The following is a 21,332-nucleotide window of genomic DNA, read 5'->3' on the forward strand; positions in this document are numbered from 1 at the left end:
TGCTGCTGTGGGCTTTAATCACCAAAAACAATGAAGCAAATGGAGGGCACTAATCTTAAAATTAGCATTTTTTGCAGTTGGGAAAGGGAATCTTTCTGGTGAGCAGTCTTTAGGAAGGAGCAAACCTATCACTAATATTAGGGATACATGGTTTAAAATGTCATCCCTTTTGAAAACTTTCTGCTGAGTTTGGTTTTTATTTCAAAACTTCACACTCTGTTTAGCTGACAGTAATCAGTTAAAAGTTCATAACTGGTGAGCCAAGTTAGAAAGGTTCTACTTTCAGACTCTTTTGATTTTTCTCTTATATACTGTAGCAGTAACTATTAAATATAGCATTGTTACCACTCACAGTCTTATTTTTCTCTTATTCTTAATAGAAGTCTCAGATATATATCCTACCACCTGTACATGGTATAAATTAAAAGATGAAGACCTTTTGCTAGTTTTTATGGCTATTTCATTTTCTATTATACTATCTACAATACTGAAATTTATTTCCATAGACTGTTTCACAGACGCATCTCCTAATGAACTTGATCGAGAATGTTATAGATAGCTGTAAAGGATCCAGTTGATTTATTGAAATAAAATCAGTTTAAGGAAAGTACCGGCAGGAATGATTTAACACGAAGAAAATTCAGGTTTCAGTACCTAAATGAAACTTATGTGCTGTTCCCTGAAGTAATTTGTGGTGTCTAGTAATGGCAAAATATTGTTTCCGCCCACATAGTTTTTAGATGATTGTTTGTATTTCACACAACAGCTCTTTGTTTCTAAGTTGTAAACTTTTCCAGTTTGAGCCTCATTATATATCTTCTTTCTACCAGTGACGTGCTGTGAATTACATTTTTAAACGAGCAGTGTTGCCAAACCAGTCGAGCCAGTATTGAATTTACTAAGCTTTACTGAACTACAGATATTGATTCTGGCAGAAAGAGTAATTTAAAAACAAAGAACAGCAAACAAACATTTCTATTTTTCTTTAGTCTAAACCTGTTTATAGAGAAAATAGCACCTTTGCATCAAGTTTTTAAAATAAAATAACATTTTAAGGACTCTTTTAGGGAAGATCATTTTCTGTTTCTAACTGAGAAAGTGTGACAGTATCACAAATGACACAAATGATGGTACACCATTCTGAAAGAGAATGAAGTTCCAATATAATAGACCCCATGAAATACTATGAGTGTTTTCAAAGAGGTACTGTAGCAATCTAATTAAACTGTTTTTTAAGCAAAAAATGTGATAGTGTATGGTTTAATGCTGAAGAAAGGTTAATATATTTGAATGCACATACAAATTGACTTGTATTTGAAGATATAACCTGAAAATAGTGTTTCACAGAATCACTTTATTAATAGGAAAATGGATGGATGCATCATTATGATTTTCAAATTATTATAATCGTCAATCTCTAAAACTTCTGCACTTGCCCGTGAGTTTCATGTTTCTGTTTCGTATTGATGTACAGAAGGGATGTCAAGATGGTACGTTTTCCAGTTTCCAAGCTGAAGCCTGTACACAGGGTCTTATCTTGTCATTCAGCGAGCCTTATGGCTTATGGAGGGTGTGTCTGCAGAAACATTTTCTCATGAAGACTGAGGAGATAAAATACGGATAAAAGAAGAAGTTGACATAGAAAATTGCTTAGTAAAATACTAAGGATTACGTGTTTTTTTCTTAGTATGAATTTATGTACAGTATGCAGCTGTTTAATTTCCTTTTTTTCCACTGAATACGACCACATGACAAATAGCCTTTACCAAAAAAGAAATAATCTAAATCCTGAAAGAGTATTTAAGCAAAAAAGTTCCAAGTCAGTTTCACCACTAATACATTTTTATGAGGTTCTGTACATTGTGTTCATTCCTGATTAGGCAAATTTATATAAACTTTCCAAGTTATTGTTTTTATATTAGTAATTTTCACAGTCCTGATATGTAGATAGAAAATGTGACACGAAGATAAACTGTAACTTCCCTAGTAATTCATTTTAATTTTAAGGCAGAACCATAGAGCACCTGTCACTTTGAAATCGATTATGGTTGGCCTGTCCATTTTGTTAATATTTAATTTCATTCTTGATATACTTAAATAGGTTACATGTAAAGTATATACATATTTATTATGTACGTTTATAGACATATGCAGCATAATTGTACAGTATATCTACAGTATATGGATGAAATAATACATAGAAACTTGTATTTTTGATAGAGTACTCTGATTTATTCTTGATGCAGAAATGTACTGTAGGCTATTTTGTATTGTTATCATTTTGTGTAACAGAGCTCATCTGAGCCTGTTTGGTGATATAATACTCCCTAGGAACCTCAGCAGCTTTGAGCTTTCCTGCATCAGGGGTCTGGCCCTTTGGCATAGTGGAATTCACTGCTATTTGGAGGAGGAGCTAGGGGGCTGGAACTTTCCGAAGGATTGAGTCCTACCTACAGTATGTCTGAATTATAACATGCCTCTGTTACTGTTCTGAACCTGCAGAATGGTTGCATTGACTTGAAACCCCTGGATAAGAAGTGGTACATATGCATGGAGGCCATTCAGAATTTGGAAGATGTAGTTCTAGAAATCTCCGGAAGCTGCACAGGATACAGCCCATGAAACTGCTTTGTGCCTGGTGCTGTGATTTTTGTGGACATTGTAATCTGTGGTAATTTACAAACAACACTGAAGGGGAGGCAGCCAATGGGAAGCTGTGTGTCAGGATTTTAGGGGAAGTTTAACAGAACCCATGTCAACATTTTTTAGGTGACTATCATTTTTTCTACAGTATATCTCTACATTTGTTCTTGGTAAATTTTTGTTTTTGTAATTACACTGTTCTGTTTTTGGTTCTGTCTCTTGTTAATAGATTAAAAAAACAGTTATATCAATATAAGGAAATTGACTCTTAAAATGATTCCTTAAATTTAAATGTAAAATAAACAAGACATTATAAACCTATTATTCCATAGACTTCTGTTTTTCAGACTTTTTTTTGTTTGGACTAATTTGTTTTAGCAAATAACAGTGATGAAGGAGAAAAGAGTTATGAGCAAATGGCAGTTAATGGGGAGGGTGAAGTAACAAGACAATATGTACTGATTAAAAAAAGAAAATGGAAAGCCTGGGTAATACAGTATGTATACTGTAGGAAGCTTTGTCAGTGGTAAAGAAATTGGTTGACACAATTAAAGCCCCTTTCAAAATTTAAAATAAAAAAATATATACTGTATATACTGTACTGATTTAAAGTGAAAATAATAGAAGATTAACACTCATATGGCTTTATTTGTCCCATTTATTCGTGACCAGCTTGTATAAGTAAAAAAAACATTTTAAAATCCATTCAGTTATATTTATTTTTAAGAAATGCACCGAAATTTTCCACTTGATAGAGAAAAGCAAATACAAATAGATACCAGTAATGCAGAGATGTAGATCTTGCTATAAGCTTCCCTGGTACTGTATAATAACTGTTTAGGGATTTACCATCATGTTATTTATTGAATTGTTAATACTTTTAAGTGAAGTGCTCTTGTGTGTAGCAAAGACCATGCTGAAGCACAGATATTTTTATCCATGGAAATTTTGAAGGTCGAGTAATGTCTTCTTGCACATTGCAAAAGAAATTAACCTGCTCCTCGTATAACAGAGATTGTGCGTTTAATTTTCAGGTTGTTTATTTAGCTGTGTGGTTTCAAAGAAGATATGTCTTAAAGTATAAGATTGCTATTCAATGACAACAGTTCCCTTTTAAGATTGCTTTAATGGACTGATCAGCAGAACTGTGAAGAATTGAAATGGTTTCAATATGTTAGTTGCAAATTTTTTTGTGGGTAGTTTTAATGTTTTTGTAGATTAGTAATGGGTAGTTGTGATCTTTGTAGCCTTAATTAAGAATTTTAAGTTGTAGATTTTTTTCTGTGGTTTTGTACTCAGTACCAAAGTGGAAACTACTGTATTATATGCACAGATGATTCCACAGTCTGCACAAGAGTGTTCTGAGTACCCTTTCATAGTAGTTAAAAAAGAGTACCAGGTCTTCCGTGATTTTGTTGTGTTTTTACTGGAATCCTCATTTTCTCACAGCTGGGCTCTCCAGATTCAGACTAAAAGGGTGTCTTGGAAGCAGAATGCCAGCAGACCTAGAGTAGGACAGATGCAAAATGAGAATGAGGAAGTTCAACTTTATTAAGTAACAATGTAAGAACTTCCCTTGGCTGTGACCATGTGCCCTCACAAGTGAAGAGAAGAACTAGAAGCCAAAGGGAATTAAGGACAATAGGGCTATTCCATTGTGATTGATGTTAGACTTTTAACAACTCAAGGTGATTAAGTCTGAAGTGGCGGAGAGATGTGCTGCTTTTAATGCTTCATCACTAAGGACTTCCTCTGCTTTATGGTGTTGACATTTTGTTCAAGGCACAGTCCGTCAATTTTAAGAACGACAATTATTCGTATATGTACATCGATCCACTTTAGAATTGCAACACACATTTTCACCCTAATTATTCATTATTCAACGTCAACCGATTAACCTTTTTGAAAGTGATATTGTAAGAGGTTGTGATACAACTGTAAAAGATGTCACGGCCCCCTTTTGCACTCCCTTGTTCTCTTCTGCTTGTGAACTGACGTGTGCCGACCCACAAAGAGTAAGAAACCAACACTTGTGAGTTTGAGTGTGCTAAAGCTGTGCTCATGGACACAAAAGGGATTTGGGTTCACCAGTTCTGCACAGAAGGTCATTGGAACAGAAACATTACATGGGAATGTTGCTGGCAAGAATGTGTCAAAAGGTGCTTGGGCATTCAGGGCTCATCAAAGCACCATAATCTGACATACTTCAAATGCAATATAGTCTGTGTGTCAGTTAAGACCGCAGATAAAAAGACATCAGGTCATCCTTTATGGTATACTAAGACAAGACAAGCCATTTAATGTAAACATTTGTGTGCATTGTAATTCACCCTGAATAATGGTGTCTGCTAAAGCAAATACGTATTACAAATAATGATGCATATGGTATGTATATCACCTAGTGTGTAGGCCCTCTGCACAATATCTCTTGAGTGGGCTGGCTTGAAAAATGGGTTTGGCAGGTTTCAGTGACTTAATCCATTTATTTTTTGATAAGCTTTATAAGTAAATGAGAACTGTTTATTGGACATCATAAATGAATTTAATGCAAGTAATTTCATTAACAGGATTCAGCTTAATATCAGGGACGTAAATTTGTCATTTTTGTATTTCTGTTGATAAGTGTCTGAAAATAAGCAAATGTTAGACAGCCATTCAGGAAATGTACTTTATATGTAGTATTTTCACAAAAAAAACTAGATATTAGTTAAAGATTAGATTAGATGTAGATAAAATATTTTGTATTAAATGTATTATATTTGATTTATTTTTTTACGTTAACATTTAGGCTCCATTAAGACTTTCTCAGATCGGAAGCTTCTAAGATTTTCATAATAGAACCTTATAATCAAAAACTATTGGAAAAGAAACTTAATCGATTACTTTTTTCAGACTGTTTTGAGTATTCAGTTTGTTCTGATTAAAATTTTAACGCAAACAATTCTTTCATGCAACTGAAGCTGATTTTTGTCGTACTAGAGCATAATGTCTATTTTTAATCTTCAGACCCCTGGTACCACTGAAATCATCTGTTAAAACTAAGAGCCCATTAAGAACAGAAGGAGTAATTTTCAAGTGATTACTTAGCAGTAGGCCATAGAATCATAAACTGTATAAATAGGGTGAAATGCTAGTACAGGGGTTGATTAAAATGGCATTTGTAATTCTACCTCTGTGGTAATTATTTTCTCATCGTTTTGTTATAGATCTATTTTATATACAAAATTGCTGGGCATGTTATTACTATTCTCTGAGGTATTTGAGCCACTACTAATTTTAGAAATTAAAAAATAATTGTCACAATGATTAAATATGATGAATATTATGCTACATTTCTATCATAGTATCTCAATATTTTAAATGTTTTATAATCATATTTGCTTATTTGTATTTGCATCAACTGCAAAGAAGTATCTTCTATTAGACAATGAATATGCAGTGCCAGTACTTTGAAGTACAGTACCACTGAATGTAATTAATATAGAGTCAGTGTCTCTGTTCCTCCTAATATTAATTAATAGTAACTGTACTACTGCAGTGTAAAGGAAACTTTTGAAGAAACCTCTTGTTTAGAAGATGAACTAAAGATATTTGTGCATCATTGATTGATAGCAAAATTAAAAAAATAGACATTGATTGCAAGCAGGGCTTCAAATAAGATGTCTGAACATGAAGATACAAACCAATCTTTTTGAACCACAGCCACCCCAGACTTTAGTTTTCATTCCATAATGAAACAAGGAGGAAAATGTGTATACTGTAAGAGTTGAAGTTACTCTTCAACTCTGCCTTTATTCTTAAAAATTATTTGAAGTTCTGATTGTAAGGGTGATGACAGAACTGGAAGAGATTTGTGTGTTATTTGGTAAATGTGTGTAACTTGATGTTTATCAATTTTTCTCAGTGTTAACATGCAAAAGAAATGTGTTGATAAAAAGTTGCTTCCCGTTCTCTTAGAACTTTGTAGCAATTGTTTTCAGAGTGTTTTGGAATTCTTGAAACGGAGCAGGTGCTTTCAACATCCAAAATTACAATAACTGCATATAGTGTGACACTTCTCATCTCATCTAAGTGTTGAAAGGGGGATTTGTTGTGCCATTCCATTGCAGTGGGATGTAGTGTGTAGTTTTCAGCACCACTAAGCCTATCTGTGTAGGGCCAGTCTGGGCTACAGATTAGCAAATAGTGTAGGATTTTTCTGCAGTTATTTCTGGCAAGGTTAAATGATGCCAGTTTGCATCTGTGCTCTGCTGCTTTTATATAAGGATCACACAACATTTCAAATAATGACTCAGTGAACCAGCATTGTAACAGTGAAGTGCAGTCACCTCTGAGGTGAACACAATAGCTGTTCTCAGCCGACACACTACCTAGAGTACTGGGACCACAAAAATGGAAATGGCGCGGCAAACGAAAAAGATCAATAGTTTTAAATAGCAGTTTAAAACCTTTCACCTACAGAAATGTTCATATAGCTCCCCACTGCCCCTTCCACGTCAGCTGCTTATCTGGCAGGTCATTCTGTGAACATCACTGATCACTGGAGGGTGGCCAGAAAGCACAGGGTTGCATGATGAAGTGACAGTGAACAGATGCATTCATTCATCCTGCTTGGATCAACAAAGGAAGGGGCTGTTAACCTCCACCCCATACACAATATAGTCTCTAATCAAAATTCAGAATATGATGAATTAAACATAAGAACATAAGAACTACCTGAAGTAAAGGAGGAAACTTATAAAGTGTTAATTAAAGTTTTTGGGATGAGCACCTTGAAATCCTTTACATTAATGACCTGTTATATGTAAGCTCAATTCATTTTGAAAATTACCATGTCTGTCGTGGTGGTTAATTCCATGGAATTTGGCCATTGTTAAAACAAGCAAGAAAACTGGAAAACAAATCCTTCATCTGCAGCTCACTTATTTTTTGCTCAGATTAAAATATGGTGGCACTTACATTTTGGATTCTATTGTCTTTTCAGCTCTCAACCAAGTTTATAAGTTTATTTTTACATTTCTAATCAGTGCATTAAGATTTGGTTCATTGTAAAAAATGTAACTGCCACACTCTTTAAGGTTCAGGTTGTTCTTAAATGCCCCACCTGGGGATGAGATATCTGGATAACATTAACAGGTTTGGGTTTTGTGATACAAAATATTAAAATTGAAGTACAGATCTTCAGCTCACTTTGGATATCTGACATTTGCACAGCTAAAATGAGTAAAGGAGGAATATAATATTAAATTCTATATGATCTTGATCTGAAATATCCAGCATGATGCATTAATCATTTTCCACTCTGAGAAACAAACAAATAGGAATCATTTATCTAATTTTTTTTATTTTACATTTGCACTCTTTTTTAGTAATTTTTAAGAATGAAACCGTGTGAATAGCTTGACTGTGTCTGTTTCTTTGAAAGGAAATTGTTCATTGTATATTATAATAATTTGGGTTAAAGGCAGATTTATTAATCACGTAAATGTCCTGTTTTAAAATCAGAATATAATTGATGATACTCGCAACTTGAAAAACTGCTGAAAGGTTGAGGTCATAAAAATCAAGCTTCACGTTTCAAGTTTGCTTCTTCACTGTAAAATGTAATTAACCTGAACTGGGAAGTCCAAAGGGGTTATTTTTTCCACTCAATCAGCAGCAAAATTGCCAAATTTGAAATTAGTAAATCCCGGCAGCCCCACATTCTTTGTCATTGTTATCAAGAGAAAGGGTTGCTTGGAATATTAATAGCCCTCTCGTGTGTCAGATCTCTGCAGAAGGTTGCATTTAAAGGAACAAATTTAAATGATTGTCATAAAGAATTAAAAGTATGCCATGCCATGTATAGCTGAGTAATACTGACTGCAAATTTATTACTTGAAAATTTGGAAGAAAATAAGATGTGAAACTCTGGATTTCTTTGCAATGAAATGTTATACATAATGATCAGAAGGCTGGAGGTAGGCTGATAGAGTTATAGCTGTTCTGCCAGGTAACATGTCTTCTTTGTGATGCTGGCTTCTATGAGACAGGACAATTGAGTTCTGACGATCTGGACGGATTGCCTGCTCTACGTAACATAAAAATAAAGGTATTTTTTAAGTCTTCCACTAACGACAATGTGAAGGGTTCTGTTTTGATGGAACTCACTTTTGCCGGGGAAAAAAATCTATCAGGGCCGCAATAACATTCACGTCAGGATGCTGGATAGGATTAACATTTTCAGTAGGACATTCAGTCCTAGCAGTGTTGTATATCTTTTCAACATTCCTTAATGAAGCTTATTATTGAAATGCTTACTACAGTCTTGATGTCTTTGTCTGCCTTTTGTCATAGGATGTATTATCAGTATACATATAATCTAGTAAATCTGGTTGAGCCACTTAGCTGCTGCAGTGCATTTTCAACTCTGTCCAATAGCACTGTTACTCCAAGCTTATTCCCAGCTCAACAACAATTCTTTGTTAAGGTGTTTGAAGGTCATGGTTTAAATGAGTTAATGTAAGCAAAGGAAAATTATATGGTGAAGTCTTTTTGGTTATACGTTTATTATATCATTTCAATATGTTGTTGTAACTATAAACACTGATGATAAGATATGGTTTGTAATATAAAGGGAGGTATGGATTTTGCTTTGAATTGAAACCTACAGTACAATCAGCCTATTGCTGTTTATTAACGAGAGAAACAACACCTTAGGGTGTTCAGAGGACAAAGAATAGTCTCCTTGTAGGTCATTGCATATTCACAATTTTATATTCCAACAATACAGATAAACCAGGGAAGGATTAAAGAGGAATTTATTTGAAAAAACACAGTTCCAAACAAACGAGCAACAAGCCCGATACCATAGTGATCATTTCAGAAATAACTGTGTCTTGTTTCAATAAATGCCGACATATACACTAATGCACTCTCTCTAAATTCGGTTGCAGACTATCTGTGAAGGCCATGTTCTCAATTACAGAGTTTTCTTTATATAAACAGTGCATTGAGGTTAGTTTTAAAGGCTGGTGTTGGGTGGGAATCAAATCTTTGTTCTTTGATTCCAAAAGCAGATCATTAGGTAAGTGTTGTGGACAATGTCATAAATGGAACAAGCTGAACTCTTTAATGGAAATACAAAAAACGTCTGCAGAGCTTTATTAAAATGTGCATTAACCTGTGGAATTGTGTACTTTTTGGGACAGAATCAGAATTTAACTTTGAGAACAATAAAGCTACAAAAAAGGACATTAATTTGTGAAAGTAAAAAAGCTATTTTGCATCCATCAGTTTTCTAACAGCTTCATACAGTACAGGGTCATGGGGAAGAAACTGGACCACCTGGTGAAAACCCACACAAATGCAGGGGGGACATACAGTACAAACTCCATGCTAATAGCACCCCAGGCCTGGAATTGAACCCAGGGCCCCAGTGAGGCAGCAATGCTAACCACTGTGCAGTTGTGCTAAAAAAAGTGATTTTTACTTGTGCTTATTATATTTGTAGTGTTTTTTCTATGTTCATAGCGGCCTCATGTCTTGCTTTGTTGTTCAACAGTTCATTTTTTCTGAAGGATGAACTGTAGAATTATTTAGTATTCTATGATATGAATAAGAAAAGTAATATAAGTAAAATATTTATAATTTTATTTTCTTGTTATATGCTTGTATGGTTCCAAGATGCTTACAGGCATGTGCAGCCTTTAATAATTATTCTTCAATGTCAGTATGCCCGGTGACGAAGGTTCTCTTAAGGATACAGAAACAAGTCAGTTCTGTGCTTTAAGATACAGAACTGATTAATAAAATTGTCACAAAGATATGTTTATTGCATGTGATATGCTACAGGTTTTATCTAAACAATTCATTATTTTCTTGTAACCTAATTTAGGTTTTCCTGTTTTTCACAATACACCAGTGTCATACATCAATAATTGAAGTAACCAACTATACAGTGCTGCTAATTTTCCCCTAAATGTTATTTATTCCTAGAACTTCAAAAGGGAAACCAACCTTGAGCTGTTTAACTTGACTGAATTATAACACAAAATGACAATGTGAGACCATAGCATAGACATCTGACTGCAAGAGCTATAGGCTGCTTCCTTACAGTGTTATATTGGACATTTTGGGCTTCCCTTCTAGGGTAACGCTGCAGTTCTTAAGTAGTGTACAGTATGTGAATGATACATTTTCTATACGTTTTGTGCCCCTTCCTGGTTTCATTTTCACGGTCCATTTAAAATGAAAATATGAAGGTATGGATGCAATTATCTTGCACAGTCATCATTGTCTTCATCTTCTTCAATCTACAGAATCGCTGTGATGAAATAACAAAACTCATTATCGTCCTGATTAACAACACATTTGGAGGGCAATACCGATGCACAGGAATACGAAGCAGGGAAGTCGTCATTCCAACACTCCATGGTCAACTTACCATTTCAACTGTGAAAACATTGCAGCTCATTTTAGTGAAATTTTAGTATAACTTGATAAAATTAATAATAAACTGAAACCGATTTTTTACTTGTTACTTGTTCAGTCTATTTTAAACAATACTTTATGAACGTAAAAATTAAAATGATTTAATCATGCAGAGGCTGAATCATGTCTAGATAATTGCTGATAGCATTTTCCTTCTAACCATCTTACAAGTTTTCTGTTGCCCAGAAAAGGCCAGAAAGACCAGATGTTGTACTTAAGACTTCAACAGTACTTTTTGACAGAAAACACAAAGACTTTAACAGTATATTTGGGCCTGCTGTTATCTTAATATATCAATGCAGCTTATTATTTGAATAAGGTGGCATTGAAAACACAAAAACAGAAAGAAGAAGACGTTGGAGAAATTTAAGAATGTACAGTTGCTGATATTCAGCACCAATTCCCCGTTATGTTTCTGGTTATAGCTGGTGAGGTAAATGTAGGGTTTTGGCAAAAAGGGAGCTCATTCAGAAACTCATTTAAAGTACCAAAGATAAAATTAAATATTTATTTTCATATTTTGATGCATGTAAAATTAAACTTGTTTTTAGGAATTTGAATAGATATCACATTTTACATCTGATATATGGTTCATTTTGCTTGGGATATCTAACATGTTTTTTTGTTCTCATAATGTAATTTTAAATGTTATCTTGAGGTGGTCTGTGGTAGTGGGGAAATATTTCATAGAACTGTAGAGCTGTGTTTTACTATTTTATTCATTCATAGCTTGTTGTGCTCCAACTAAATATACTGATATATACATATGGCAAGTATCGAAAATGCATGTTACCTTGATGTAATTGCATTGTCCCTGTGTGGGGTGTTCAGTGAAAGCTTGTGACAAATGCCAATTATACTTGTGTGTTCTTCATGAATCCATCAAATACTGGCCTTTTGAAAACGTTCCCAAGATATTTGAGCCTGTCAAAATACCATGCTAGGAACCAAATTGGGATGCCACTTACAAAGATCTTTTCAGTCATCCAACACTCACACCCTAACCCCAGTACATATTGTATTTGCTCATTTATTTGAAGAAAATGTTTTTTCTTATTCAGAAATAATTGAACACTTTTAAGGTATAAAAATGTATTTCTGATATATTCAAAGAAAAACTGTTCAAACTGCAGTTCATTGAAGCCACTCTCCTTATGCGTAGTATTTCATCTTGATGTGCATGTGGATATACTACTGGAGCTACTAAAAGCCGCTGTGGTAAACCACAGTCTTTAAATTTTCATGATTTATAATTCCTTTAACATTCAGGCTATTCAGGTGTCGTGTTTTATTTTTGTGAAATGTGTTGATGCTTTTAAATACATTAAATCCTTTCTTTCATTTATAGAATAATGCTACTCTAAAGAAAATTAATTTCTAGATTTTAGAAATATATATATTTATGATTGATTGACAACCATAAAAAGTACTAAAATTCGTAGTATTTTAAAATTACACACACAAGATGCATATAGTGCCTTAATTGAGTTAGCAATGAAATTACATAATAGTCTCGGGTAGTCTGAAGTTATCCTAGCAGTGCACATCTTTATTTTAGAATGGTTGCACTGATGGAATGTGTTATTTGCAGCTAGTGGTGAAGGTGTTCTATAGGGCACTTTTCTATCCCCTGAAACACCCAGGAAAACAACCCCAAAAAAACAATTCTGACAAACTTGCTACAAGAAAATGGTCCCATCTGTGATGATCCAAAAATGGCAGCTTCTTGAAACCTACAAATACAGTAGGAGACTGGATATAAACTAGAAACATTATATGTAGGAGCACCTTGTTTGTTATTTGATTCAAGTGTCCTTTAAGTACGTTAACTTTGATATATCTTTGACATATTTACTGTAGCATTCTTACACTTTAATTGTGGTTTCAGTGTATGAAAAGGACAGGATGCCCGGGTCCACTCAAGTTCTGCAAAGCATGGTGTAAAAGATTCTCTCTGATGCTGGTGACTATTTGTGTTTGTCAGATATTCTCTTAACCGTTTTTTTAAACAGAAGCTGCCTAAAACTGGTAATGATTTTGTTCAGGTGTACTGCAGTTTCTCCTCCTGCTTTTCTTGTACTTTTTTCATTCCTAAATTAAAATGTCCTAGACCGTAAATGTTTAAATCTGGCATCATAATGGTACTGTACCTACAAAAAGCTGCTTGTGTTGGAAACTGGAAACTGTCATCCTTAAACCCAGTTTTCACTGTTCAAAGTGTTGGCATAGAAGAGTTAAAGCAAGTACAAAGTAATCTGTTCTTTGCATTTGTTAGCTTGTCTTGTACTTAAACCAATGTTTGAGACTGTCATATGGATTGGAAATCTGAAATACTGCTTGTGTTTTCTGGGATTTATGTGGTGGTTTTATAATAACTATTTATATATTTTTTAAATTGAAAGCTTGACTTACCAGAACAGGAAAGGTAATCATTCTGCCAGCCTATTTTAGCTTGTCTTTTATAGTGGATTCTGTGACCTCGGTATAAAAATAAACTGTTTTATAACAAAATGCGTTTTGGGTAATTGCTTTTATAGACAAGTGTCTTTGTCATCTCGGTGCACTGTAGGAGCCCAACTAGGGCAAAAATAGATCCCCAAAGCTCAAATTCAGTGTATGTAGGAAAAATAGGCAGTTCTGCAGTGCAAACCATTAGACTCGTTGTTGCTCTGCTAATATAGGTAGTGGAAAAAAAAGTTGAAACACCAATATAAAGTCACATAACAGGGGTAGGGCCACCACATGTAGCCAGTATGACCTGTTGTGCTTTAGCATAGAGTCTATGCTTCCATGAGAAAGTCAGTCAACTCATACGTGGTTGATGGAGGTGGAAAACTCAGTTTCTGGTGTTATACTAGACCAGTGGTTCTCAAAGTGTGGTCCGCAGGCTGACATAATCATCTTTCTTAAAGGAGGTCTACGCTGTTTAAATCAGAGGAAAGAATATTGTAGTGTCCGCTACTAAGGGGCTCCCTCTAGGAGCACTGGTAAGAACTGCAAGCTGTAAATAGTAGAAGGATGGACTTGTGTGTTGGTTCTAGGTATTGGGGTTTCACCAGTCGTTAAGGGGACTGTAATGGTCAGTAATGTCAGTAATGGGGCGAGCATCAGCCTAGTCGTAGGCTTGGCTGGCTTGAGGGTCTGCCAAAAGGGCAAAGTTTCCATTAATTCTCCCTGGCTGTACCCTTCTGTTGCCTTTGTGTTTTGATGAAGCTTGAGTTATGGGGGACCACCTCGCTTCTTCATTTTCCCCATCAGCGCCTATCGCTTCAGTGTTTCAGTTTTATGCACCACGAATGAAATGATGTCACAAATTGAAAACGAGACAGTCAGTCTGGCAGCAACGTCCTTGCCGCTGTGCAGCAGTCTATTGGCGTTAGTGATGCACGGGTTGGCTTTTGTTTTTACCCGCACCCGCCTGACCCGATTTAAAATGATAAGTACTGACCCGATGCCGGTCCGAACCCGCTCCATTAGAAATTACACCGAAGAATATTCGAACGTTCATTTGATCAACATTTATTGAAACAGCATATCCACATTCCTTGTTTTAAACAGACTAAAGTAGCCTAGTCTCGTGACTGTCATTTTTGAAAAACTGTTTCACAATCAATGCAGATAACATAACCTGTGCTTTTTTGTTCTGTCATGCTGATTAGCTCACCAAACTTCTCCCACCTGGCTCTTTTGTCCCTCTCTCTTCTTTATTTTTATCTTGCTGTTCTTGAGTCATGTCCTGATCTGCTCCAACAATGTTGCCATTATGTTTTTTTCTTTGTAATACACAGTTGTCTACTTACGTTTTCTCCTGCTTTACCTTGTGAAACAACCAATTGGGGCTTAAATATGGTAAAATGTCAGTTTTAAACCTTAAAATCACTTTAATTTAAGATACAAATGATCGGTTTTCTGCTCCATGTACGATCCAAGTATGTGACATACAGTAGCTCTGAAGCATCTATTACTGTTCCCAACAACCTACACTTGTGAGCTTGGATTTTCGACACTTGTTGGACTGAAAACAAAAAAGAGAAATCGTCTGGACGTGGAGCGGGACATGAGACTAAAGTTGTCCAGCTTGGATCCAGATATCACTTCTCTAATTGCTCAACAAAAGCAGCTCCATTCTTCACTAACTTTTTAAGTAATAAAAACATTTGCAAAATATGCAGCTTTGTTTGTAAAAATATTAGTACTTTTCATAAAATTTTATTCAAGATTAGTTATTTTTAGTACATTAATAGCTAATGATTTTTACAGGGTAAGAAGTGGACATAGGCATAGATGGTCCGCCGCATCTGTGACTTGGTGTAAGTGGTCCGCGGACAATAGAACTTTGAGAACCACTGTACTAGAACATCTCATAAAAGTTCAATTGGGTTGAGGTCTAATGACAGAGAAGGCCATGAAATTGGGATTACATCAGTGTTGTGATCATCAAACCATTGGGCAAATACATGCACTCAGTGGTTGGGGGTACTGTCAGTCCTGAAGACACAAATGCTGTAAAAGGCGTGAAAGTGATTACTCAATAAGTACTTATTAGCATTGACTTTGCCTTCTAAGGGATTAAGTGCACCCACTTTCATGCATCCTACATTACAGAATCACCAAAGCCCTTCACTGCTGGAACTGAGCACTCAGGGCTGTAAAGATTTTTAGTCTTGCATCACACATACACTTGTCTGTCTGTCAAGAATATGATGAAGGATTATCCACCTGACCATATTACATTTCTTTACTTCTCTGTACTCCTAAACCTATGCTCTTTGTGCTACTGAACAAATGTGCATTGCAAGGTGTGAGGAGCAGTTTGTACTCTCCAACCTGACTATGGTGTCCTGTTCTTTTCTTCAGGGACCTTTTTTGGTGAAACTGTCTGATCACACCCCAGGTTAGATTTTTCAGTCAATTGATCTGCAGTTACTGGCCTGTTTTGGCCTTGCACTTTGACTTAATGCAGGGATGTCATGATCCTAGAGTATGCGTTTCCACCCCCTGTTGCCCTTGATACAGTGTTAGCCATAATTATAGACAACTAGGCCTGTCCAGCATTTTTAGACATGACCCAAAGCTTGCTCCGATATTATCTGCTTAACACATGAGCCACACTTGTGTAGGTGCTGTTGCTTTCAGTTTATTGTCCCTCAATAAATCTGATATTTGTAGGTTTTTTGTTAGTACCTGTCCATTGAGCTTTTTGTCTTTTGTATTTTACAGAAATGTCCAATTTCCTTTTACTTATACTGTGCTGTACGTGCTAACATATAGTACATGTGAGTTAGTTCTTAACTAAAAGATGCTTTTTGAATATCAATATGACTTACTGACTAGTAGATTAGGACCAAGAGGAAACAAAGTTTTCATTGCCATTTTGATCAGTGAGAAAGCACTAGAAAAAACGATGGCATTTGTGTCAGTTATGTATGAGTAGTCATTTGGAAGATCTGCTGAGTGTGAAGGACATTTGAAAGTGCAGTGGAATTGCATTTAAATCTGAGAATGGGGGTAGTTCTTTATACAAAGGCTTATGGGAACATGGTGAAACCACCCAGCCACGTTGCTGAAGCCAGTACCTGGACTTTTTTCAGTAATTACCTGTATGAGGTCCTCAGATCAGTCAGCTACTAATTACCAAACAGCCTAGATGGGCCAAATGGCTTCCTTGCATTTGCCGTCTTACTGTATGTTCTTAAGAATGTGCAAAGAATACCCGGCACATTAACAGCCTATAAGTGGAAAAAGTACTGTCCTTAAACTAAGTATTTGCAAGTAGTGTATCTATTATACCCATTTTATTCTGAAAGCATATAATCTCTGTAGGAAATTCTATTGGTAGAATAAGAGGCAGTTGTCAACCAAATTCCTCTGATGAAGACAGATGAAGAAAAAAATAATAAATGTAAAAAATAGAGAACAATTTTTAAATAAAATTATATTTTGAAAGTTTTACATGTCCTTTTATACTTTAAGGGTGATGTAGATGATACAATTCAGTTTTTATCTTCAGAGGTTGGGAACTCATGAATGGAAATAACACGGGTTATGAACTAATGAATTAGAATCATTTGTTAACCTGAGAATATTTTGACACTAAGTGGTGACTTAAATTGTAAAAGATTTATTTTATTTTACTGGTTTATCATGGATATTGAAGAAAGATAGATATGACTTTATTGATCCCAAAGGGAATTTGATGTGTTACAGCAGCCCAGCCCAAGACCAGCAAAGACATATATCAGAATAGATGAAAAATTAAAATACATACAGTAATACAAAATAAATTTAAAATAAATACATAGGTGTGTGCAAAATATGCTCATAGTCACTGTAAAAACAATAAAATATGTGCAAAATATGTTACAGATTGAGTGTCCAAAAAAAGTACAATGGTGCAACATACTGTCCATAGACGAGCAAATGAAGGGCTAACAGTCCAAGCCTAGGGCAGCGTTATACACCCTGACAGCCGCCGGGAGGAAAGACCTGCGGAAACGTTCCCTTGAACACCGGAGCTGGAGCAGTCTATTGCTAAAAGTGCTCCGCTGCCCAGTAACAGTCCCATGAAGCGGATGAGAGGCGTTGTTCATGATGGCTGTGAGCTTGGTCAGCATTCTCCTCTCAGCCACCACCTCCAGGGGGTCAAGGCTCATCCCCAACACAGAGCCAGCCTTCTTGATGAGTTTATTGAGCCTATTTGCATCTTTTGTCATGATGCTGCTGCCCCAGCACACAACATCGTAGGAGATGGCCGCCCTCACCACTGATTCATAAAAAATGCGTAGCAGTGTTCCACACACACCAAAGGACCTGAGTCTCCTAAGAAAATAGAGTTGGCTCTGACCTTTCTTGTACAGGGCGTCAGTGTTACCAGACCACTCCAGCTTATCATCCAGGTGTACCCCTAAGTACTTGTACGAATGTACGCCCTCTATGTCCTCACCTTGGATGGAAACAGGGTTCTGCGGAGACTTATTCCTTTGAAAGTCCATGACCATTTCTTTAGTCTTGTTGGTGTTGAGCTGGAGATGGTTAAGATGACACCACTCCACAAAGTTGGTAATCAAGCTCCTATATTCCCCCCCCCTCCCCTCACTAATACACCCTCACTAATAAAGGAAGCACATTTTATAATGTATAGTTTACTGTAACCTTCATTTTTAAATATAGTAGTACTTGTAAAAGAAAGGTAGCAGAGTATTCAAGTAGTGAATTTATTTGTTTTATATTTACTTTAAAGGTTTCACTGAAAACAAGCCACAACTGTTTATAAATAAATGCATCTTTCTACAGATTAAGAGATCTTCGGCGTTTATTTTTATTGCATTGTTTTACTTTCTTATCAGATGCCTCTTGGGTGATGTGTTATTAAAAAGCGTGGGCTAGGTTTTTCCTTTCTTGTTAACAATAATTGCATTTGTTGGTATGTATGCACAACATGTAGCACAATGTATCTGTCTAATTTGAAAAGTTCAGGTATCTTATAAAACGATACTTTCACAAGATATGATCTGTCAGAAAGTTTGTAGGTGCTTATTATTGTGTGTTATTATGCGCTGTAAAATGCAGAGTTTGTAAAAAAAAAGAAAGAATCTTGAATATACAGACAAAAAAATGAATAATTCAGAACAACTCATAACTTATACCTTCCACTGTTCCTTTTATAATGCAGATGGAACATAACGTGGAGTTCCCAGAAGAGCTGAATGTGCACAAGTTACACTTCTGAAAATGCCACTGTTTCATTTTATCAGATGGTCCATGGCTGACGTTTCAGAGCTGTCACATATGTAAAGACTGTGGAATAGGGGACATAAGGCATCATGAAAGGAAAGCATCATTACACAGAGAGTTGAGGCCCTTTAACTCACCTGAACATTGTTGGATGCAGGAGATGAACAGCCTGGTTTCCTTTTTCTGTAATGGTTAAAGAGCGGAACAAAGAATGTTGAGTGATTGCTTACTGTAAAGAAGCTTTGCTGGAGTATTATACAGCTTTCTTTGTGTGTCCTCTTACAGAACTAAACACTTATGACAGTTCTCAATATTGTGACTGCTCATGTTAAAAAAAACTATATAAATTTGCAAAATAATAAAGGGAATACAACATGATATTAAGATTCTAACTGCAGAAAGACTTATATTGTTTAAGTAATACAATTTATATAATGTGAGAAAACTCAAAATACCCAAGCACTGCATTAGGATTGAAAGCTCAATTAGTTAGAAACCTTTTTTCATAACGCTTTGTATTCTCTTAGCTGGGCTATGTTTTGAATTTTTTTAAATTTTGTCCATCTGCGGCTGAGGTTCAGTCCGGTCTCTAACATTTGTTCTTTCAATAATCGTGTAATATTGGATCCGTTCTATGTTTTTCTTGATTTCCACCTGGCTTCTTTCAAAAAACAACTGGATGAGATTTCTTCCGTCCTTTCAAGACTTGATATTCAACAGGTTAAATCCCCTCACCACCTGTGCCCAGTCAGCTCCCTCATTTGTGAGGTGATATAGTATTGACATGGTATAGTATAGGTGATATAGTATAGTAAGTGAGTGACTGTGCAGTGGACAGTTCATGAAAAGCACTCCAAAATCACTTAATATCCAAACTCCTGACATGATATCTTTCTAAAAACATACATGTTTTGATGCTCACAACAGTTGTAAAGCCCTTTAGATACTTGTAAATATGTGCATGTATAAAATCATATTTTCTGTGTTAAAACTTTAAAAAGCAACAAAAAATACTGTGTTCAAAAGTGTAAAACTCAGTGTTAGTTAAGGTTTGACTAGGAATCTATGGTGGTAGAAAAGAGGCATTAGATTGCAGTCAATAACAATGGCATTGTTTTAAGGGGTTTGTTTGGCTGGTGGAAAATACACGGCTCAAAAATAAACCATTTTGTTTTGTCAGCCCAGCCTCCACCGAGTGTTTCATCGCTGGAGCGAAGCGAGGGAGAAGTGGGCAGGCCCCTAAAGGGCCACGCAGGCCTGAGCAACGGAAGTGGGGTTCACAACGGGGTCACGCCCGCCAGGCCCGAGCACAGAAAACTCCCCTCTCCCGTGTCTCAGAAAGTGCACAGGAAGCTGCAGTCGAGCTTGTCCGTGAGCAGCGACGGCAGCAAGAAGAGCGCAGCCAGCTCGGCGAACTCTCAGAAGCCAGGATCATCACCTGAAGGTAAGGGGGTGGCCTAGCAGTCCGGTGGTCATATCAAGACACCGGGGCTAGAGGTTTTACTTTCTGATCATCACCTTGGCCCTTTTCATTACCTTATACAGTACGTTGTAGTACTGTATAAGGTAATGAAAATATCGTCGAATACCAGTTTTCCAATTAATACATGATCAAATAACAGTGCCCTGTAGAATTTTTCAGATGTCTAAAAGGCTGTGATGACACCCAAATCAAGAAAACAGTTCTTTTTGAAAGTCAAACACAAAACACTTTCAGAAGTTTTTTTTTAATATTAATGATTATGATGAAACCTCAGTACAAAAGCAAACGCGTCTTTCATTATTAATTCACTTTACCTCTCTTTTTAGAACTGTCCTTGGGAGCACAGCATTTTGCATGTTATAATGAGATCTGTGTTATAATGAAGGGGATTATTGTTGTTAGTCACCAAGGTGTGACCTTATAATGAGGTTAGAGTGGAGGGCGCCTGTAGCGTTCTCATACTACTGCTGCATATGCCGTTCATTTTTAATAGGGGCTGATCATTTAAAATGAATTTCTCATTATGTTCATTTTATGAAATAGTTGGAAACATTTCACCTATATTTAAGGTTCAGCCTATTTTCTTGTTTCTCTTTTATTGTTTCGCTTATTCTTTTTCATTGTTTTAATTTCCTGGCTACAGTGAGTACACAAGTGTTGTTGGTCCTATTGCATATTGTAAAATAAATCTAATTAACATTGTTTACTGTAATGTAAGGGAAAAGATTGGCCTATATTTTTAAAATTGTGCTCTTGCATTTTGTTCAAAGTCAAGAATCCTAGTGATTATAGAAGTACTATACATCGCAAGGTAAAAAGCTTTTAAAATTAACATTGAAACACTATTTGCATGGAACCTATTAACAAATAAAAAATGAAGAAACGGCTTGTGCTAATGAATGACCCCATACCAGGAGAACTGCTATTTGTGGCTAAAAGATTGCTCGTATTCCTGTCTTTCTAATTTGAAATATTCTTGAATTCTTTGACATTTTTGCAT

At 35.8% G+C, this 21,332-nt stretch overlaps 1 protein-coding gene across 1 annotated transcript in view; it reads left to right on the top strand.

Moving 5' to 3' along the window:
• mdfic (MyoD family inhibitor domain containing) overlaps nucleotides 1-21,332 on the top strand; it is a 41,142-nt gene that overhangs the window by 10,803 nt on the left and 9,007 nt on the right. The window contains exon 4 of the mRNA XM_088644899.1: nucleotides 20,030-20,293. Within this exon, the coding sequence (XP_088501025.1) occupies nucleotides 20,030-20,293 (264 nt within the window). The remainder of the gene's footprint in view (nucleotides 1-20,029; nucleotides 20,294-21,332) is intronic.

Source organism: Lepisosteus platostomus, chromosome 9 (assembly GCF_059453375.1).
Source record: "Lepisosteus platostomus isolate fLepPlt1 chromosome 9, fLepPlt1.hap1, whole genome shotgun sequence".
NCBI lineage: Eukaryota > Metazoa > Chordata > Actinopteri > Semionotiformes > Lepisosteidae > Lepisosteus > Lepisosteus platostomus.